Source organism: Serinus canaria, chromosome 10 (assembly GCF_022539315.1).
Source record: "Serinus canaria isolate serCan28SL12 chromosome 10, serCan2020, whole genome shotgun sequence".
In the NCBI taxonomy this organism is placed as follows: domain Eukaryota; kingdom Metazoa; phylum Chordata; class Aves; order Passeriformes; family Fringillidae; genus Serinus; species Serinus canaria.
Window position 1 is genome coordinate 13136793 of NC_066324.1, and position 22860 is coordinate 13159652.

General features: G+C 37.6%; 3 protein-coding genes across 11 annotated transcripts in view; 1 reads left to right on the forward strand and 2 right to left on the reverse strand.

The window, feature by feature from the left end:
• The window catches only part of RAB27A (RAB27A, member RAS oncogene family), a 32976-nt gene extending 32899 nt beyond the window's left edge, over positions 1–77 (reverse strand). The window contains exon 1 of one of the 2 annotated variants that reach the window (XM_030228461.2): positions 1–77. The gene's annotated coding sequence lies outside the window, so the exon portion shown is untranslated. The other variant, XM_030228460.2, reaches the window with a different exon arrangement.
• Positions 2–8148, forward strand: PIGB (phosphatidylinositol glycan anchor biosynthesis class B). Of its 5 annotated transcripts, XR_007778466.1 has the most exons (9): positions 2–214; positions 301–431; positions 695–814; positions 1435–1539; positions 1699–1829; positions 2421–2561; positions 2964–3015; positions 4857–4921; positions 5734–5870. XR_007778466.1 is itself a non-coding variant. In XM_050978678.1 (8 exons), exons 1-8 carry the CDS (start codon positions 133–135, stop codon positions 4869–4871), a joined length of 777 nt encoding a protein of 258 aa, XP_050834635.1. In that variant the 5' UTR covers positions 2–132; the 3' UTR covers positions 4872–5870. The 5 variants fall into 5 exon arrangements, 4 of the variants coding, with proteins under 4 accessions (XP_050834635.1, XP_050834637.1, XP_050834634.1 ...); XM_050978678.1 differs by having other exon boundaries at positions 4857–5870; XM_050978680.1 differs by lacking the exons at positions 2964–3015; positions 4857–4921; positions 5734–5870 and adding an exon at positions 3418–3550.
• Positions 2053–22860, reverse strand: part of CCPG1 (cell cycle progression 1) — a 26405-nt gene continuing 5597 nt past the window's right edge. For 2 of the 4 annotated variants that reach the window (XM_050978675.1, XM_050978676.1), the window contains 7 exons: positions 20669–20783; positions 19691–19898; positions 15421–15675; positions 12310–12431; positions 9831–11242; positions 8578–8663; positions 3551–3747 (listed from right to left, as the gene is read on the reverse strand). In XM_050978675.1, the coding sequence (XP_050834632.1) occupies positions 3551–3747; positions 8578–8663; positions 9831–11242; positions 12310–12431; positions 15421–15675; positions 19691–19898; positions 20669–20752 (2364 nt within the window). In that variant the 5' untranslated portion in view covers positions 20753–20783. Of the gene's footprint in view, positions 2509–3489; positions 3748–6890; positions 7322–8577; positions 8664–9830; positions 11243–12309; positions 12432–15420; positions 15676–19690; positions 19899–20098; positions 20179–20668; positions 20784–22860 lie in introns of those variants that run through there. The other 2 variants (XM_050978674.1, XM_030228456.2) reach the window with 2 other exon arrangements.

The following is a 22860-nucleotide window of genomic DNA, read 5'->3' on the forward strand; positions in this document are numbered from 1 at the left end:
CTGAACGCGGGACACGGCAGAACCCCGGCTTCCCGCTGGCTGCAGGCACCGGACGGAAGTACCGGCGCTGTCCCGCCTCCCGCGGTCGCGCATGCCCCGGCGGGGGAAGCAGCCGGGGAGGTGCGGGCGCTGATGCCGGAGGCTGTGCGGCTCCGCAAGCGGCGGTCGGTGCTGTACAGCTCGGCCGGGGGGGCAGCCACGCAGCGAGGCGCCGGTAAGCGGGGCCGGGCCGGGCGGGGAGGGGCAGGGCTGGGGGGCGGCCCCCGAGGGGCCCGTGACGGACGAGCCTCGCCCCCGCAGGTGCGGCCGCGCCCGCGTCGCTGCTGGCGCTCACCCTGGCGCTGCGGACGCTCAATTGCTTCCTCGTCCAGACCAGCTTCGTGCCGGACGAGTACTGGCAGTCGCTGGAGGTGGCCCATCGCATGGTCTTCAAATATCCTTCTCCTGCCGCGTCCCCCCCTCCCCGCCCTCTCATCGCTGCCCGCGGGTGACGCGGCCCCGCGGTGCCCTGGGCGGGTGAGCGCTCGGGCATGGCTCTCCCCACTCGGGCACGGCTTTCCCTGGCAATAAAGTGTTGGTTTGACCAGCAACCTACACCCCACCGCTCTGGCCCAAGGGACAAAAGGTCTCAAACCCGGATAGCTCGGGTGAAGCTTTTCCTTGCAGTTGGTCATTATCTGTCCTTAATATTCATAATTATGGTTACCTGACTTGGGAATGGACAAGTAACTTAAGGGGCTACTCGTACCCATTGATCTTTGCAAGCATGTACAAAGCATTACAGCTGCTGGCTAAGGATAATGTTCAGCTGCTGGTGAGTATAATCAAAAAATGTGCATCTGCTACTAAAATTCAATTTTAAAGTATTGTATTTAAACACAGCGTATTTTTATCATTGTCCAAGTAAAATGCAAAGCCCTGAGTCTGGCAATTAGAGATGTGTGAGCACAGAGATCCCACTGACTTCCCATGGGGGCAGAACTCATTAATAGAGTTCCAGTCACAACACTGATGCCTGCAAGTGCAGAGATCTCTGTCAATCTCTTGCATTTTCATATTGATTGTGTTTGCCACTACATCATAATTGCACAGTAGTTCAGTTTTCCAAAGTGTTTAGCAATGTGTATTTGCACTCAACCCACAAGAACTAACAACAGCCCCTTTTGATTTCTATTGGAGATGTAAAGCAGATAATTCTACTTTCCATCTCTGAACACTTTCAGTTGAACTTCAGACATTCTCTGTTTTGGCAGAAATTCTATCCTTACCCAAGGCCCTTACTACTTCATTTTTGAAATAATTAAAAAGCTCTAGAGAATACTCACCAATTCACTATTTTCATATTTGAACAGTTATTCACTAATTCAGTCCTCTCTTAAAACTTGAAATTTAACTTGGTTTGTTGCAAGTACAGTTTTCTCTCTGATTACACAGATCTGGGTCCCTAGGCTTGCACAGGCAGTGCTGGCTGCTTTTGCTGATGTGAAGCTCTACTCATTAGTGCAACACCTTGAAAATTCAGAAACAGCAAAGTTCGTGGTGAGTCACAGCCTTTAAATAATTATGCATGTTAATAAATACTGGTTTTGCATCGTAAAATAAGTGAGTGTAAATTAAGTGAAAAATGATACATCACCTTGAAGAATTACCACCCTAATTTAGGTGAACTTTTTTTAATGTGTTCAAAATTATTTTCAGTTCTTCTGCCAACTCTGTTCCTGGTTTACATGGTATTCCTGTACCAGAACTCTAACCAACACCATGGAGACTATTCTTACCATTTTTGCTCTTTCCTACTATCCAATAAAAGGCTCCAAGATGGGGAACAGGTGAGAAACTTTCTCCTAACAGTGCTGATAATTTTTGGTTGGGATGACACCAATCTACTGATATTGTTTAAAATGCTAACTTTTTTCTTAACATCTAAAGTAACCAAAGCCCCCTCATCCAGGCAGCAAGAGTTCTGTCTCATGGAAGGAACACTCTAGTATTTCCTCTAAATATTTTCTTAAGATTATGTTATAGCTGGATATAAAATTAGCTATTCCCCTCTTTCCTTTTGCAAAGTGTGACTTTATGGGAAGCTTTTATTGTAAACTTTAAAACACTGGAATATACAGTAACTTAGGAAAAGAACAAAAGCTTTTTGGGGGTCAGATACAGGTGAATTGATGGTCACAATTTTCTTTATCACTTGCTATTTTAAAGTAAGAACCTCTAGTTAGCAACTCCATTGTAACAAAGCAATTCTAGAGTGGTAGCCTTCTAAGCAAGAGAGTATCTGCACTCAGAGTCACAGTTACCTGCAGTATGAAAAACTTTTGGCCAGAGACATGACAGTTGTTGAAATGTCACTGTCTGCAAAAGAATTGCCAGACCTTTTGATAAGCTGCTTGGTTTTTTATGTTTCTTCCTTTTAGTTCTAAGTATTTAGCTTTGGTTGCACTTGCAATTGTTATTCGTCCCACTGCTGTTATCCCATGGATGCCTTTGGTCTTCAGCCATTTTCTGCAAGAACAGAGGAAAGCAGACCTTATCCTACACAACTGCATTCCAGTTGGGTAAGTTCTTTCTCAATTTAAACTGGGACTATGCACAGCTACATCTTAAGATTGGTTTTACCACTGCAAAGGCAGATAAGCCAAAAAACCTGATATCATATAAATAAAAAAGAGAACAAATAGAGTCCTTTCGGAAAAGTTTAAGGAAGGGGCACGTTTCCTTTAAACTGTTGTATATGCTGCAAAAAGCACCAGGAAAGATTTTATGATGGTGAGACATGAGCAGCATTCCAGCTTAATCTGAGATTGTGCCAAGGATACCAGTTGATGGCAAGTGGCCACTGTAAAATGGCCATGACTATGGATAATCTCAAAAATACTAAGAATCAGAGTTTTGACAGCTGGAGAAGATACACAAGCAATTCAGGCAATATCAGTGCAACAAACTTTCCATTTTTGCAGATTGGTCACAGTAGGAACCTCTTTAATAATTGACCGTGTGTTTTTTGGTGAGGTAAGCTGTTTTAAACTTGACTTATAAGAAGAAGGTTGGGGTTTAGTATTTTAGCCTTGATGGATATTTCAAATTTCTCTGACTTCTTCTGTTTCTGTGACAGTGTCTGGCCTATGATGTCTAAATATATCCTAAGTCAAACCCTTGAACACTGACTTCTCAGGTATTTCAAATGATGGACTACTACATAATATCAGTATGCTCAGTCCTCAATAGTTATCAACAGATTTACACACTTCTGTGATTAATTGCTACATATAGGAAGTCCATGCTGAGTCTTATTAAAAAAAAAACTGAAATAGGAGTGAAAATGTATTCTACAGGGCCAGTGATGACTGTGTAATTTAATGTAGCTGTTGGGTTTGACTTTGGATTTGTCTTTAACTCCTCCCTATCTCCCAGTGGGTACTGGTTCAGCTGAACTTCTTGAAATTCAACGTGCTGCAGAATTTGGGAACATTTTATGGCTCTCACCCTTGGCACTGGTACTTCACTCAGGGACTGCCAGTTGTCCTGGGTCCCCATCTGCCGTTCTTTATTCACGGCTGTGTGCTGGCACCAAGGAGGTTCCGCATCCTTCTGCTGGCACTGATCTGGACACTGCTGGTGTACAGGTAACCTCTCCTGAGGGGAGCTGCTGCTTCTCACTGCTTGTGTTCTCTGCAAAGCTCCTGTCCTCTCCAGAACAAAGCAGCGTAGTATTCAGGTTAAGCGAAAGAAAACTTACAGAAACTGTTCAAACACACCAAGAAATGTAATCAGTTATAAAACTGCTTCTAGAATTTTGTGTAAGACTGCTTCTTGTGTTGTCACCAACATGTATCTTTAGAATTGATTAGACCTTTAAAGAATAAAATAATTCATCATGAAATAAAATTTAAAAAATCCCAAAGCTAACACTCAATCACCTAGCAGGTGTTTAAACAAAAATAGAACTAGTTAGAAAACTGAGTTCTCTAGATTGCCTGTTAATGAAAACACCATTTCATCTGGTTCTTTAATACATCCCCAGCAAGATGAGAGATTCTTAGACCTCTAAAACTTAGTCCATTCACAAATTTATACACAGCTCTTAACTACCATAAGGCTGTATTTCTCACTGTAAGCTCAGAAGTATAAGAAAAGGTAAGTTTTTTCTAAAGCATCAGAATTAACTGTAGATTAAACAGGAGAGACACTTTCAGACATGAAAAAATATAGCAAGTAAATAAATACTAAGCAATAAATACTTTTATACTATCATAGTAATAGACTACAGCAAAACAGTAGCAAGATCACAAATGCAATTTCTTCTTTCCAACTCAAAACTGGAAGTAGCTTTATTGGCTTTAGGACTTTTTTACCTCCCTTGGTTTTGCAAGAACCCCTTTGATTCCCAAGACATGAGAGTTGCAGTAATCCCCAAAAAAGCCCAAAAAGTTGTAATGAGAAATTGTGTATTTTTGTATTAGCAGGGGTGACTGTTAATTTGCTGGATACAAATGGGCACTTGAATCTTAGCTTTTCATCCACACTATTTATTGTGTCTTATTACAGAAAACAGATTGGTGAAGTACTGGCTAAATTACATCTAGTTGTCAAAGAATCAAACCACTTAATTGTAGTAGCCATAGTAGGAATTTTTAACAGTGCTTGGTTTAAACTGACCAAATAGTCTTAATTTGAATGTACTTACGTTCTTCCAAAGTGACAATCTGGATTTTTACTCTTAAATGCCTTAATACCAGAAGTTTCTTAATACATGCACGTGTTCTTCCAGTCCTCTGTGCTCTAAAACACATTTTGTCAACAGAACTGAAGCATTTAACTTTCTTGCTGTACTACTGTATGTTTTATTATAGCACACTGAGCCATAAGGAATTCAGGTTCATCTATCCAGTACTGCCATTCTGCATGATTTTTTGTGGTAAGCATTGGTATCAAATGTCTTGCAACCTTACCTGGATATATTTTTACCCCAAGAGAGACTGTTAATGGTCAATGTAGGCATTTGATAAAGGAGTGTTAGAATTAGCCTAGCCTGTTCTAGCTAGTTAAAAAGAAAAAGAAAAAAGATGAGGGAGAGCAAGTGACTGTAGCACAGATAAAGAATCCTTAGCACGGATAAAAGTATTCCTGCAAAAACATGACAATTGTGTGCCTTTTCCCATTGTTAGCTCCTTCAAGCAAAGTGGGGAAAAGGGGCAGTGATTGGAGATGGGGAAAAAAATGGAGTATGCTTTTTCAAGGCCAGAAGCTCAAAATTTAATAACAATAAAGGAATGCTCTAGGTTTTCAGCAGTTTGGAGAAAAAGAATACCACAGCCATGCAGATATAGTTACCATTTATTCTGGCTCTACATGGACTTGCATGAATCAGAACACATCAGTAAGTTGCCATATATCATTCATCCAAACTATTGAATGGATTGTTTTTCACTACAAGAAATTAAATTGAAAAAGACAAAGCACTGGTTTTGAAATTGTATTTCTGTATTTCAGGAGACAGGTCTGGGCTTCAGATTTACTCTGTTGAATCCAAGAATTAATAGAGCAAAGCATTTGAAATTCAAAGCATTTGAATTTCCATTCAAAGAGTAAAGACTCAAAGAACACTGTAGTGAAGTATCTCAAAGCAAAGTATTGTTATTGACTGAGTAATGTTTTGCCACTGTATTAGGGTACTTTCAAAAATGTATCAATTGTTTATTTCCCAAACTTTCTCAAATGTTTCTGTAGGATATTCTTTGAGATACCTGAAAGCATGGAAGAAAACTGCAGCAAGTTTCCTGCTGTTATCCAATTTAGTCCCAGCCCTGTATACAGGCTTGGTTCACCAGCGAGGCACTCTGGATGTTATGAGTCACATCCAGCAGCTCTGCCATCACTCTCAGCAGTCACAAGCTTTTGTTTTCATCCTGATGCCATGCCACTCTACCCCATTTTACAGGTATTAAAAGTGTCAACAGTGCACTACCTTAAAATCCAAACTCTTAATCAGAAATCAAGATTTCTTTTTTCCAAGGCTTAATAAATTGAGATATATAAATGTATACAGGAAGAGTTTTGATTTTTCATAGAGTTAATACAGAGTGAATCGGGAACATAAGCCAAATGCTTATACCACAGAATAAAATTGAGCATCTAAGCTTTACTCGTTTTTGTGAAATAGCTTTGTATGAGGATATGCAGTAAGTAAATGACTTACTTAGCAGTAAGTCTAATGACTTCACTAAGCATGTCACACTTCTTCATTATGATAACATTTTTAGCAAAATTAAACACTAATTGTTACAATCAAAATGCATTAATTTTACTTCTTCTGCTAGGCAGTAAAGAAATGTCATTACAACAGTGACTCAGGTCACTGCTAAAGGTTTTCAGTAGATCCTGGCAAGTAAACAAAATGTTAAAGCAGATATAAATAGTGAAGCTGATATGGAAAAATACCTTTTTAAGAAACTGATGTTGTGCAAATGGTATTTTTATTAAGATAAATGTATTTTCTGTTAACTGCTAACAACACAGTCCCAGCAGTTTGGAGCTGAGTCTGCTTGCTCTACTTTGCTTTCATATGAAGTATTGAAGGGAAGAAAATACTACTCTGAGGAAAAAAATGTGATTGATTTTTGTTTTGAAATGATGAGTCATTTCAAATCTCTGATTCTGCTCAGTTGATCATGAAATGTGTTTTTGTTTTTCTCCCTAGTCATGTTCACTGTCCTCTAAAAATGAGATTCCTTCAGTGTCCCCCAGACCTAATTGGCAATGCGAGCTACGTCGATGAAGCAGATATGTTTTACTCTAACCCACTTGGCTGGCTGAATAAGGAATTTTACAATGACACATTATTGCCCAGTCACTTGATCCTCTTCAATGTGCTAGAACAGGTAAGGTAACTGCAAGATGAAACAAACTACTTCTGAGCATAAGTTACAAAATAAATTAGGGAAGAGTTATAGTTAAAATTTTTAAAATTTGTTGTTCACAACTTTTTAAAACATAGCTTATATTAAAATTGACCCCTCTAGCCCATAATAAGATTATTGATATCATTCCACTGCTATATATTTAGTGTTCATGTATGCCCTCTCCTCTGTGCAAATTCTACAGGCCACAAAGTAATGTTAAAACAAATGTGCCATCTGTTCTCAGAAACTGCACTTGTAAGTAAGCAACAATGAAAACTAAAAACACCTGCAGTCACAGTACCTTTTAACCCCTCAAATCTTTAATGAAGTCCATGAACTCAAACAATGGTGGCTGGTGAATATCTGCTCCAGACAGGATCAAACAGGATAAGTGCTTCTTTTTCTAGCAGGCTTTCCTAAAATAAAGGATAAAGCTTCCCAGGGACAGTTGAACTGATGGTTGTCAAGAGACTTTGCAACACTATTCTATGCTCCCAGCTGTGTTTTGTTACTGTGGAAATTAATGTATGTTCATTTGCAGGAAATATCCTCATTTCTAGCTTTAAGGGGCTATGAGAAAACAGCCACTGTCTTTCATACTCATGTACCTCAAGGACGAGTTGGAAGCCACATCTCCATCTACAGGAGAAAAACTGAAGTGAATTACCCCTGAAGATCAGGCTAGAGCTCAGACCTAAGGAGATCAGTTTTGCACAGCAGTAGCTATGCTTACACCTTATGCTGCAGAAAGGAGAAAGCACTGACTCTGAAACTGGGGAAGCCAATGGGAAGTCCCATGAGGCAGCCAGTGGCTGCCTGCAAACACATAAACCTCCTCCTGAAGGCAGCTTCGGTAGCAGTGGGGCAGGGTGGGGCTGCTGACCTACCTTACAACACTAGAAATCATTGGGAAGACCAAAATTACCATATGAATACTTAAGCAATAAAGTAGAGACAAGACTGGACCGTTTTTATAGAACTGTACAGCTATGCTGAGTTTCTTTTATAATAAAAGACTTTTACCCACAATGTCTCTTTTATTTTTCTTCTACAATATGCAGATATGCAAGACATTTCAAGTGTTTAAATCAGCACGCTGATTAGAATGCAGCACAGCAAATTCTTCACAATTCAACAGGCTCTTGAACCCCCCCAAAGACAGGAAGCAAATATAAGGTTACAAAACACTAACAAATACATTACCACAATGTTGATCTATTTTCTGAAGGATGAGATGAAGTTAGTATATCAAACATTGGAGTTAGTAGTTGGTACATTATGCATGGCTCAAGCTTTAACTACACTAATGGAATGCAATTAAGCTTTTTTTCATACACAGGTCATGGCATGCCTAGTTTCTGCAACAATACTGCTGGCACCCAAACTATCTTTACTTCCAAAGAACAGTTAAAGCAACGGTACAGAATATGCAAATCAGAAAGCCTGACTTCTGCCTGTTAACAAAAATGTGTAAAAATCAAATTATTCAGAAAAAAACCTTGCATTTTGCTGCTTTGTTGAAAAACATTTAGTTTCCAGAGAGCATGTGAATTTTAATCTTAATTTTTACAATAAATTACTCAATATTTTGGATCAAAGGGTAGTTGCCCCAATTCTATTTCAAGATTTGCCATGTGTCTTCCATTAGTGCGACCATGTTTATGCCATTTACCTTCTCTTTTATTACGGTGTTGGTACTTCTGAGCTTGTTTTTCATATCTGGAATTTTCAGTTTGTGTAAAAGGTCTTTTAGGTCGACTGCAAGGAGTAAACAAAAGCTTATTACTACTAAAAGCATTTTGTAACACAATTACATTTTCAAGTACAGCTTTTAACATGCTGAGGTTCATTGAAAACAAAATTAGTAAGTAGTCCTTTAGCTTGTAAGAAAAATGGGAGAGGAATTTCTTTGTTTAAATCATCAATAAGATGGTATATCTAAAAGAACTGCTTTCTAAAAATAAAAATGCAGCTGGTATCACAAGCTTCTGTATAGCAGTATCAGTAAAAGAATTTGGAATTGTTTTCCTGCAAACTGAAATTCTCACCAATTAGGTATTTAATTTAAAAATAAAATTCATTTGATAATAAATTGGGAAGATGGAACTATAAATAAAATCAAACTTATGTGTTTGCCAAAACCACATTAACTGGGTAGCTGATAATAGGACTATCACCCTCATGGTTCACCTTTCAATAGGAGAAAATGCTATATTGCATAATACTTAGTAACCCCAAAGTAGTTAATAGTTCAGACTTCCAGCTGCAGTAAAGTACAGGAAATGATAAATAATACAAGTGTAAATTTGTAAAGCCCTGAGAACACCTTTAGATCCAGGAAAGGAATGTAGGAAATTGACACCAAGGGCCATTGTGAGCAAGTCTGAACAAAACTTGGAGTCAGGATCTGAACTAAAGCCTGCTGTGTGATGAGCTCTGCTCTGGGCATACAGACTAACCTGGTATTACACTAATCTACAGGACAATAGTGAAATGTATCTGCCAGAACAGGACTTAGACACACCTTAAATACACTCAGAAACCTCACTCAGCAAAGGACAAAAAGGAAGCCCCAGTTAATGCTCCAAGACAGTTCCTCATTCCATCAGATGGGCAATCAGAGCTGTTTGGTCTAAAGAAATCCTACTGGCAGTTACAGTTTTCTAAAGAACCCAGCAGAAACATCAGATTGTGCTATGCACACACACAAAATTTATATAAAGGTTCTACAGATCCACCTTATATAACATAATCTAATATTTCCACTAGGTCCTTCAAAAAGTCTTCTAGCATATGTGTGTGTGTATATATGTATACACACATATATATACACACAGCTGCTCAAAGACCATCCATTACAACAAGGACATTGCTTGTCTTTACAAAGACTATGTGTTATCAAGTACAGGTAACATGGAAACAAACCTGGGTCCATACTGGGGTGAATTATCATAATGGAAGTAGTATCTGTAGACGTATTTGTCCAAATCCTCAAAAACCTTCTCATTATTACTTTGGTATTCCTTCATATCTTCCAGGTAATCCTTGACATCATTAACAAAATCAGTGAACAGCATCTGGTCGTGTATAAACAATCCATTATGAAAAAACTTATTGATGAAATTTTCTAGTTCTCTCCAGTGATGAAAGTTATGTACAACTTGCTGCAAATACTTTCTCATTAGCCGATTAAATTCATCCACCCTGATGGGATCTGAAACTCTGTTAAAGAGACTAAGGAATTCTTCATGAGCACATTCAAAAATACCAGAGCAGCCCTTTAGGGCAAACTGATGTTTTCTATTACACAAATGATCATTGAGACATTTCTGGGAATCTGAATCTTTTTCAAATGCTGTAAAATGATGTTTCCTTCCATTTCTGGATTCTTTGGGCATGTGAGGTCCCCTGTAATGCATGTGCTTCAGATTCTCGTAGGAGTTATGGTCTCGGTAAAAAGTTCGAGCTTTCTTGTTTGCCTCGTATCTTCTATCGCTTGATGACTTCTCTTTTTCATCAAAGATGTTTTTTGTGGTATCTTTGAAGTGTCTGAATGTAGACTTTACAGAATCAGAGAATTTTTTCAAGTTTTCTTTCACTGCTTCTTTAGCCTGTTTAATCTTTTCTTTATGGTGTCTTACAAACTCTTTTGTGGAATTTTTCATAGCATCAAAAGTTTCTTTAACTGAACCAAAAAATGTCTCCTTTGATTTCTTTCTACTCTTACTTTGCCCTTTAGCACCTTTCTTTTGTCCACTTTCATTAATTTCTTGTTTTTCAGATTGGTCTTTTGCTTCAACATACAGCTTCTCCCATAAGTCAGAGCGTTGTTGCTCAAAGTTCAGCTTTTTTTCTAGTTCTGCCAGTCTTCCTCGCAGAGTTTCTATTTCTTGATTTTCTCTCAATGTCTCATCATCATCAGCAGCAGCACTGTCAGGTGTTTGACGAGAACTTAACTGTTCTAGTTCTTTTTTCAGAGCTTCTGTAACATGACGTTCTTTGTCCAGTTCTCGCCTTAGCATCTGTGCCTCTGCAAAGAGTGTTTCCTTTTGCCTGAGAAAATTGCTGTTCCTTTGCTTTTCCTCTTCCAAATGCTCCCTTAGTTTCTGATTTTCTATTACAATAGATTCAGTGCTACTACCTTTATCTTCTAAGTTTCTAATTTGTTGTCTTAACTTCCTTAATTCTTCCTGAAGTGAGGCCAAAGCTTTTTCTTCTTTCTCTAGAGATTCTCTTAGGTGCTGATTTTCTGCAGCAAGACTCTTTTTTTGAGAATCAAAGGATTTCTTTTCCACATCAGTAAAGGTCAAACATGTGGCAAGATCTCCCTTGAGTGACTAAAAGAAACAAAAAGAAAACAAGCAGAAATACTACAATGAGAATTGTTACAATTTTAGCTAGAAAGATGAAAAACCAAGGTAGCCCAAACAGAGCTTACTTGTCATTTTGGATGCAATAAAACACGCGCAACAAGATGCAAAAATAGAGCTGGTTTGTTTATCTCAGTTGGGTTTGTTTATCACACACTTTCTTGGCAACAAAGACCATGTGAGAAACTCTCCCAGCAAGCCAGAGGTCATCACCCCTCACTTGTACTGGTTTAACTAGCTAAAGAATAGTCAGTTGGGTACATGAACTCTAACATCTTAAAAGGAAATAAAAGTGTGCATCTTTGCTGTTGATTTATGTTCAGCAAACTGGATTTACAGATTACAAAAAAAAAAAAAAAAAAAAAAAAAAATTGCAGAAGCAAAGGCATTTAGCTGTTGGGGCAGAAATTCACAAACTGATTTTGAACCAAATCTGAAAATACCTGTTTGTGTAACTATATACTAACACAAAAGGAGCTCCCCAGTCTGTTAGCATCATTGGCAAGCTCTAGAACATACTGAATTATGTACAAATGCTGCTAACAGACACATAAAAGAAAACGTAAAAAAAAAAAAATCCCACTCCCTAATCTTTTCTCTGGATAATGCAACAGTAAAAAACCAGAAGTATGGCTTAAGTAATCAAAAAATTAATAACTATTGATAATTTAGAAAGCAAATTACAAAACCTGTAGGTTCAACAAGTTTTTACAAGCATTTTCTACTTCAGCTGTCCTCATTAATAACAACCTAGCACTGTATCACAGGGAAACAGTCTCTGTGTCCAGATAACTCCTACACTACAGACTAGGAGACATAAAACTACAAACATTAACCCCAGTATGTTTAAACACATTCCAAGAGCAAATTCAATCAACATAAACATTTATCAAGAATTCAGAGGAAAGTTCTCTGAAAGAACTTACTAAAGACAAAAATGTAATGGACTTGTGTGAGAAATTCATTTCATTTTGGGCAAAATACACACATAACAACAGAATTATGCAATGATTTCCAGCTAAGCTCACACCTACCCCCACTTTGTGGTGCACTTGATCTCCTTGCTCTTGTTGGCACTGGTAAAGGTCATCTTTCAGATCTTTTAATTCACGTGTCTTTGTCACCAGCTGCTGCCGTTTCTGGACCTGCACTGTACCTACAAAGATAAAAAAGTTTCTTTTGATAGACTGACTTAGAGTAAGCAGTTAGAGGAACAGAGGAACCTAAACACATCTTCAATTCTCTCTGCAAATTGAACAGCATTCTTACCTTGCCATTTCAGCCCTGTCCTTACCACTAACTGTTCAGCTGTAGCAAAACTGTTTCTTTCAATGATAAACAATTTCTCAAATCCAAAAATTTGCTTCTACACTGTTTTTTCATTAATAACAAATAAAGGAATTTTGGAACACTAGATAGAAATAAGTTAGATCCAAACCAACAAGTTATGCAGGAAAGAATACTTGTGACTTCTCTGTAAGTTTTTTAGTAACATGCAAGTAAACCAGGATAAAAGGGAGACTATTGGTCCATGCATTATCCACTTCAGAACTACGACCTTGACTGTTAATTGAATTACATGAATTAGAGGGTATTAGCACAGTGTTTAAATTTTCATGCAGAAATACAATTATTACACACTGCTCACAAAGCAGCAAGTATTGCAGGCCCTGTCTTGTCCTTATCCATAAGCAAAGGCTGCAGAGTAAGCATGTGTCCTGTTTTTCAATTGTCAGACAAAGGCTGAGACACCCTGGTTTTCAGAAAAAGTATCTTTGCTGTACTAGCCACCAAAATTTTTTTGTCAAGAACAGCTTCTTGACTGGTACTTCCTCACCTAACACATGTTCTCTAAATCCTAACAGTGATGTATTTTTATATATTTGCTTTTAAGATTCTCTTGAATTTACTCTAGAGAAGAAGGCAACGGCAATTTTTAGGTGTTTCTTTCAAAACCATTGCACCATACTCAGAGCTTTATTTCTGTATCTGAAGGCAGGGAGAGATGTATTGTTAAACAGAAGAAGTACTCTAAGTACACTTACACTGATGAATATTCTGTGCTCTCTTATCTTTATCTATTGTCAAGTGTGACCTTTAAAAAAGGCTGTTATATTAAACCAAGTTGAACTATAATAGCTCAATTCAGCTAAGCAAATCATTTTTACTGCAATGATTTTAAGCCTGCAGAGTCCTGGTAAACACTTCCGGAGAGCACAGAACCTTTCATAAATGAATTCAAGTACATTGACAGCAAATTTCATTTTAATATTTATCTTTTATAGATACTTTTGAGGAAGTCCATCAATCCTAACAATCTAAAGCCTGCATCTGAAAAAATCATCATTGAGCATGAAGGGTTTATGTTGGGTAGAACCTGAATTACAGAAAAACACTTAAAGCTCTCTTTCTCTCCTTATCAAAAATCCTAATTTAAGTACAGTAAGCAAAAATGACATTTAGCAACACTAAAAATTAACATATTGAGGTGCCATTCCTCAGTAATTGGTTTGAGTTTCCAGTTGGTATTCTAAGTCACAGTATCCTTCAGATTCTTTAGGTAAGCAATCCAAATCCCTAACATTAGAGCTATAGTCCCCCTTGCAGTTTCTGGTTAAAGAAAAAAATTAATTATCTGAATGTCCACAAGGAGACATTTTTCTGGAAAGGACCTTCTACCTGATTTAAGCTTCACCCGTTACCAGAAATGTTTGCCTTCTTTCAGTTCTCCTTTCTAGAGCATCATAAAACCAGTTAACTCAGTTTAATATTGATTAGGATACACTTGTTGATTAAAATCTGTTACTTAATCTAAATAATCTAATCTAGTTGCTTTCTACATCTCTGAAAGTCTTAAGGGGGTCCTAGAGCTCTAGCTCAAAGGAAAACACTATCCTGATATTGACCCAAAAAAAGGAAAGTAATTTTATAAAAAGTTACACTTTCCAATCCTTTTACATGACAATTAGCCTAACATGAGAAGAGTGCTGTGGGAAACATTCATTCCAAGCTGAAACACAAAATTACAAAGTAATCCTTTGGGGAAATAGATTCTCCCAGCAAGTTTGTGTTGGAAAAAAAAACAAACCAAACCTAAAAACAGGAAGATGGAAGCAGAACTTCACTTCCTTTCTAGTGGTAGAAAGATAAGTTATCACATAACCATGAAGAACTTTCACCTGAAGAAGCAAAAACTGAAGCCACACAGAGTTGTTTTCCTTCTGCTGAAAAATGCTGCCATCACGGTCATCAATGATGACAATCTTATTTAGAAGTACAGATTCAATGAATGAACAAGTGAATTCCTTAAAAAATGCATTACCCCACATTCAAAGGGTATTTTTTATCCACATATCTCCAAGTTCTTTAAAAAGATAGTATTTATCATTAACACCAAACTTAACACAGTGAAGTGATTACCAACTGAAATCTCATGTTCCCCCACAAGCACTATCACAGACTGGTGTGGTCACTGTGCTCCTCTATGCCTCTAGCATGCCAAAGCTCATCCAACAGTTTTCACAGCAGTTACTACTACATAAATTTTGTTTGCATTATTGGATTAGTTGTTCCTATGATCCCACATACATCAGCAATTCCTGAGACTTGATTCATTCTTTTATTTTCACAATGTAAGTATGCATACATATATGGATGTGTGTGTACAGATACACACACATGGTTTAAAAAGTAAATCTGAGTGCAAGCACAGCATCCACAGTACATCACTCAAGGCTCTTACCTTCAGGTTTACCTAAAAATAAAAAAAATTGGGATCAAGTGAAAATAAATATAAATCTCAAAAGAAGTGCCAAGATTGAAATCCCTAACAATTAGTCAACATCAAATCCAAAGAGAATGATAACCCCATCTCCAACTGAATCACGTCTTTTTAGAAAGGCATATAAAACTAGAGCTACTCAGGAAAAATCCCTATTTACCCCATTACTGTACAAAGTAGTGTATATTACATACAGTTGCACTGCTGAAGAACCTCCCTGTATTACCACTACAGCTGCAGTTGCTTTCTTCAACTTAAGGTTTAGGTTGTTAGCAGAGAACAAGAAAAAACATCGGAGTCACAGTAAAACAGCATTTGATACACGAGATGTGGACTCTGTGTGCTCTGCTCTCCCTGAACTCACCGTAGAAGTGTCCGAAGCCCATGCTGATGGCGATCACCAGCGCCAGGATGATGCACCTGTTGAGGCCGCTGCCGAAGTGGCGCTGGTGCTGCCCGTCCCGGGGCGGCTCCGCCTGGGGCTCCGCCGGGGCCGCCTCCTCGGGCTCGGAGCCCGACACCCCGCGCTTCCGCGGGCGCCGCTTGCGCACGGCCGGGCTGCTCTGGCTGCTGGTTTCATCGCTGCTGGACTCCTCGGGGCTGGCCTGGGATGGGAAAACTGGAAAGCAACATACAGCGGTGGTTAAAATGCATTGAGGTCTGTAAACAGCAAACTGACTATCAGGATCCGCAATATTTACGTAAAATAGATTTGGTGTTTGGAAACATTAACGAAACAAAATTAAAATTCTAATGATATGGTTTGTGCTGGAAATTATGCAAGGAATGTGTGCTCTTCGAAGTTAAAAATTATTTTTTTAAAACTAAATGATAGACAAATCAAGAAATCATCACTAAAAAGCTGCATGACACTTCCCCATACCTTATCATTCACTCAATACAAAGTGTTTCAGCCAACCCTGCCTCCTAAAGCATCTACATGTACTGCCCCTGCAAATTCTTGCGAAGTAAAAAAAAAAGACAAAGAATTCTGTTTTCCTTCTCTTGCAGCTATTAAAACTGAAATACTTAACAATGAAAGAGCAATTATAAAGGCTTGCTAAAAGAAAGTCTCCTAGAAGACAGACATGGTTTTGTTACATACCCCCAAAAAATTTCATTCAGTGATCTGCATGCAACTGCAGAAAAAATTCCATTACAGTTCCATTAACATAGCTATTAAAAATATTCAAAATCAAGATAGAAATTTATTTAAATATGCAATTTTGTTTACTTTTAATATCTACCATATACTACCTGTTAACATCTTTACCCACCTTTCAAAAAAGCCATTTTCAACCATTACTGCACAGGAAAAAATCCACTCTAGTGCTTTTCTGTTTGTTCTTTCCCAACACTCTTCTATTACCTGACTGAAGTTTTGGTAAATTGGACAAGATTTGCAATAAGAACAAATTCTAACCTTAAAAAAATACCTTTTATAGATTTTTTTTGCAAAATTGTATTTATTATACCATTTGTATGTTCATGTTCTAATGGCCCAAAAGCCATATATTCTAACCAGGAAAATAACAACAGAGCTGTAACTGCTTGCTCCCATTTGTACAAATGTTTGCTGCATATACTGTAAATAGATTTATATAATCCAGTATATAAGTAATTATTATTTAATCTCCCTCCTTTAAAGTGTAACTTTCAAGTGCAAGGTAAATCTGAAGAGGAAGAAGTGGTAGGGTGGAAAACTAGCTTTCAAGTATCTACATTCTGTACCTAATTCACATCTGGAAAAATTTCAATGGGATCAGTGAAGCCTCTAGACATGACAAAGTTTTCCTGTTTGGACACTAATTTTGCTGCTCACAGTCACACACTGCTAATGCCCCTCCTAAAATATGGATGTTCATTCTCTTATCAGACATCATTACTCAGAATGTAAAAATACAAATATAGAAAGGCTGTCCTTGAACAGTTCACAACTGAAAAATCATTTGTTTGAGCAAAGCCATGCACACATTACTGAACAGACAAGAATGCCAAGCAGGGCTAGCTATTATCTATAAAATGCACTACCACTTAAGATTTTCACTTTAAATAAATTACAACTTGATAGAGGTGATTGCACCAATTCCAGAAAAGATTATCAATTAGTATCTGGAACACTTCTAATTTCTAAGTTCATGGACAAGCAACATGACAGATTGTGAAAGACAACTTCCTCCCTCAATAAAAAACTCCATTTTAGTAAATCAGTCAAACCAGACTTAAACAGTGACTTTAACATGCAGACACTCAAATGAATTTCTGTTGCTTAGTAGAGAAGGACACCATTTTAGACCCAGTCATTTAAGCAGATGCATACTTCCCAATCCTGGAAAACAAAGGCAAACATTCAGAATGCATTCCTAGAATGCAGAGGTCAGATATTATAGAGAAACATACAGGACAAACTTAGTAAGAGGTGTTTTTCTTGCTCATCTGTGGGGTTTTTTAGGGTTTTTCAACAACTATAGAATCTTACACACGTGGAATACAAAAGTGGTTAAGAAACAAGAGCTGCTTCTAGCCAAATGGGAAAATTCTTTGATATACACTGGACAGCAAAGAATAGGAAAGGAGGAAAAAAAAAAGACAATCAGAAAGAAAAATGCTGTAAGATACTTAAAGCCATTCATAAGCACTTACAGTCAAGTTGTCAACAGCAATTATACTTTCAGGCAAGAATGACACTGTCTTACAGCTGCTGTAAGAATTCAGTACAAAGCTGTGCTCTAACAGTACCAAGATGGAAAGGACTACAAATGCAACCAAGTGTGACCACAATAGCAGTCCAAAATCCTAGTTTCTACTGTAATTTTGAAGTCAGATTTTGTCAGATCTATACAAGCAATCAGACTAAGTCAGTTGATATTTCTGCATAGATACAGCTCAGCTACAGTTCCCTGTAGCGTATGGGTACTTCTGCTGGCTGAACTTCATTCATAAAGCAATATTAAAACATTTCAGTTTGCATGATGAAGACAACCTAAACAGTTTGCAGAAAGAAGTGGCAGAAAATCCTTGTAGAATGCTTTAGTATCTACATTAGGAAGAAGCTGAGGGTCATTCTTTTCCAACACAAAAGAACACTCAGGAAGTGGATGGCAAAGATTTCTCTTGCCACTTTTTTTCACCTCTAAAACTTCAGCATTTAAAATACTTGCAAAAGTACTCCTGACATTTCTGCAATACTTGATCAGTTGAATGCCCAGCACTAAAGGTCATGCTGAAATCAGCTTCTGTTAGAAGGAAGGCTTGGAATCCAACAAGAACTATCCATTGAAACAATCAAGCACACACAGTCAAATGTATTACAAACCTTACTGATGTCTGCTCCAAACCTACATGCAAGGTTAACATCTTTTTAAAGAAGCACATAAGACACATAAGCACATAAGCCAAGTTCTTCAGTGAGGATTGGCTTTCAGCATCTGTCTAGAATATGACTATGACAAGCTCAAGTCAGGTTGCTATCAAAAATTGTAAGAACACTCCATGCAAGCCTTAAGCAATCAGCTTTGCACAAGCTGATCAAATGTAATCACACCACCTTGAAAAGGAAGACTGCGAGATACATGCTCTTTCACCTCATTTCCCCATCCCCTTACACAATCAGGAATCTTCCACAGCTTCTCCAGCCAACTGACTTTTGTGTACAAAAACACAGGGGGGAAAAAAAAGACACTTTTAGAACTCATCCCTAGAAGAAAAAAGTAAACTAAATCTTAATTTTAAAATTAGGTCAGATTCCCTAGAAGACTTAAAGAAGGTGACAGTTACAAATCTTCACTGATTATAATTAGATGCTAAGCTGTCACTTTCTGTTTCCAGTGAATACTATGCAGATACATGAGCGTTTAATGATGCTGTATCCTACTCTAAGATAAAACAGTATTTTAGGTAAAATCCTGCTTGTATAATAAACTTAATTTGAAAGATAAAAATCAGCAATACAAAGGTGTCAGAGAAAAAAAAGAGAACAGAAGAGATTACAAACAAGCAGCCAAAAAGAATTATAGAGGAAGACTAAAGAACTAGGGAACAGCAACAAAACAAGAACTTTTTGGTTTGGATTTGTTGGGGGTTTTTTTGTGGTTCTTTATTGGACAAATATTCATCCCCTTCCTCCTGATTATAAAGCACTGCTTATTTTAGTCAAGCACTGGGAGTATCTTATAATATATAAATACAGTACATAGCTATGAGGGTGGTACAAAGTTTTGGTAGTCATACTGCTTAGCCCTCATGGCACCAAAAATCCTTTCCCACTTGTTAGTCCTTTATGCCAACTCTATATAAAGCCCAAAATAATGCCAAGAGAAAACCTACAATTATTCTGTAAGCTAAAAGTAATTTTAACTCTCCAACATATGCTACAAATCAATTTTCCATTTAAAACAGTGAACACTTAATGAAAGAGATTGTTTTCCATTAAAAAAATTGCAGACATACATTTAGACAAAATTGTAGAGGGTACTAGAGTTTAGAAAAACTCTAATACTTAGATATGTACTCAACAAAGCCATTATTTTTTCTCCTCTCTCCATAAAAAGAGAGCTCCCTAATCAAAGATTGGTTTGGGTTTTTTCCCTGGTGACATTTTTGCACACAGTTGCTTAGGATTGTATTGCTCTTACCAGTTTCTACATGGGAAAATGCATATTGACTGCTAGAGGAGGATCCCATGTTAAAATCCTCTGAACTCTGAGCTTCTTCACCATCAGCTGGAGCTTCCTCCTGACTCTGAGTTTCTTCTGGTTTTGGAGCTTCAAGTGTAACAATGTCAGAATCATCACTAATAGTTCCAACACAGGACCCATCATCAGGAACTTTTTCTTTATTTCCCTAGGGAAAGAGACAGTGTGAGAATTATTCCGATACAAAAAACATGAAGTAATTAAAAGAAACAAATAACCAAAAAGTGTTGGAACTTCAGGAAAGGAAAAATTTGTGTCTTTATTTTAATGCCTTCAAAATATTTCTTGCCATTGACAGATGGGGCTTAGAGAGGCTTCTGAATAATGTAGTCTGTTAATGTAATTTACCTCTGGAACTGTCTGAGTTTCCTCAAATTCAGATAGAGTATTATCTACTGCTGGGATCTCTTCATCATTGCTGCACTGAGCTATATGAATAAAAACAGGAAATGAACAAGCAAACAAACATGGGATTAAAAGCAGCAATCACAAATTATGCCCACACTCATATAATGCTAAAATTCTGTGTCATAATGCCATTTTTTTAGGAGTACAAGCATTGATGGCTCCTTCCAAAGTATTCTTATTTGATCTATGACATTACTAGGGAATACTTCTTTTATCAATAACACTTCTTAAAATTATCTTCCAGCAATACCAGGGCACACTATTCTATAACACATCTAAAGTATGGACAAAATGAAACATTCTACTAATTTCACATTTCAGGAAACTTCAAATCTCCGGAAAAAATACTTTTATAAAGTCAATGATTGAATATTTTCCAAACCACTGGTGAAGCAAATACCCTGACAGAGGTCCACAAAGCTCATAAAAATCGATTGAAAATACTAATTTTGTGCCAATGCAACAAATATTGACTTATTTCATGAAACTGCTCCTCTTTTGATATGTTACCTTGCACATCAATTGCCTGTTCCTCTTCCTGCAAGGAAACATATTCTTCTGAAACAAACTCATGGTTGTCATTTGTGCTTCCATTTTCCGAGATCACTGTCTCTATGTCAGAACCCTGAAGGTGAAAAGTTTACATGGACATTACAGTTACTGGGGTTTCAAATAGTAAAGTAGGAAGAAAAGACTACAAATAAAACAGAATATTAGTAATAAAAACAGGAACAGAAAAACTGAGCCTTTAAAACTGAAGCAAAACTTTGAGCAAAGAAAAGCAAGTGAAATACCAACTAATTAACTAGAGTGAAACAAGTGTTAGGGTGTTATACTCATGAGCAAGGTTAAAAAAAGTTAGACAAGGACAATGCTAAAGGGGAAAAATGACAGCAATTGAGGCATTAATTAACAACTCCACTGAGTATTTTAAATAACTATTTTTATTGTCTTTATTAGATCTGTTTAAATTCCATCTAGTAAATGGAATTTAGAGAAACAGAGGAGGTTTTGAATACAGGATCTAATTCTTGCTCCCAGGTCCATCTATTGTATGCAAATACACACACCCTCCCAAAAACAGAACTTTCAAGCATATCAACATGAGCTCCAATAAATACTACTACTAGGAAAAACTATGTATAACTTCATCTCAACTCCTGTGAGAAATTTTGAAAGGCTGCTTATATAGTACATCTCTGACACCTCAAAAACAAATATTTATACAAACTCTAGATTGGATTTCTGTCTTTCATCCAGAAAGGAGCCTTCATTACTAGTCAGCTGTCAGGAAGCAACAATACCAGAGCACAACAGGAACTGCAAATAAACAACATCAGAAGACTGCAGGGTACTAAAGTCAAGCAAAATGCTTGACAATTCCAAATATTTAATCTTTATAATGTAATTTTGGGTTAAAAATACTGATGAGACACCAGTAAGGCTATTAGCAAACTACAAACATGCAAAACATAACTGAAAAAACACTAAGTCACTCTGATCCATAAATAAGTTGAGCTGTTTTTGTAAACAGAGATAGTTATTTTTGCAACAGCAGGTGTGAAATTACAGTAGCAGCAATACTTCCAGATCAGTTTCCCTGGATGTCTCATTTCAGGACTCAAGCAAACATGTATGCTTTTGTTTTTAGGGAGACTGTACTTCAGGAAGATTAGATACCTCAAAAAGAATTGCATAAGATACATTCTATAATCATGTTACAAAGTTTGCTTCTTTTTAAAAGGCTGCAAGAATTAACTGCTTTGGTAAACTGTTAAACACTGTGTATCTTTTCTCTTTTTTAAACACTTTGTATCTTTTTTCCTTTTGGCTAGGTAAGTATCACAATATTCATTTGATGTGCTTTGCAGAAATTCACCTCTCATTTACAAGTAATTTACTATAATCTGAGTGAAATCTCAGGAAAGAAAATACGAAGATATTTGGGGGTTTTGGGTTGGCTGGGTTTTATAGATAGATACACAGGTTTATTATGTGACAATTTTCTCTGGTGTGATAGAACCACTACTTTCATTTCTTAAATTGTGGATAAGAAGAAGAACAACAACATTTCAGTTTGCCCAGGCTTGCCAAGAAGAAAAACGTCAGGAATATGACTTAAGACAGATTACAATTTTAGCTAAAAACCCAAGATAATGGGCTAGCTGAGCACATGGTAAAACACACAGGTGGGAATGCATGAACTCTGATCCACTTCATCTGATGCTGGACCTTCATCACTCTTCCATCTCAGCAATAGCAAAGAGGTCAAGAAAAGATAGTGTCACCTCCCTACCCTCCTACACAAAATTAGCAAGCCCTGTCTTAGGAGCAGTCCAGCAATGCAGAGCAATGCCACTCTGTCCAAAGCCCAAACTCAGTGCAGCACACACAGCTGCCAGCTCCCTGCAGCCACAGCCTGGACAAGAGCCACTTCCTGCCCCTCGAGTCACTGCAAAACGTGTCCACAAACAGATTCCACCGTGTCATCATCAATACAGGTCACAACAGCATGGGAGAAAATCATGCCTCAGTACTCCAGATTTGTCTAACCCACAGTTCTGCCCCTGCCCTAAATATCCAAATCAATTCACTGCAGTATACAGAAGTCCACATCCCCCCTCCATGGGAAGGAGCTGTGTGAAGGGTACCTGGCCATCCCATCCATTCTGCTTTCTTTATGCTCAGATTCAAAGCTGTCC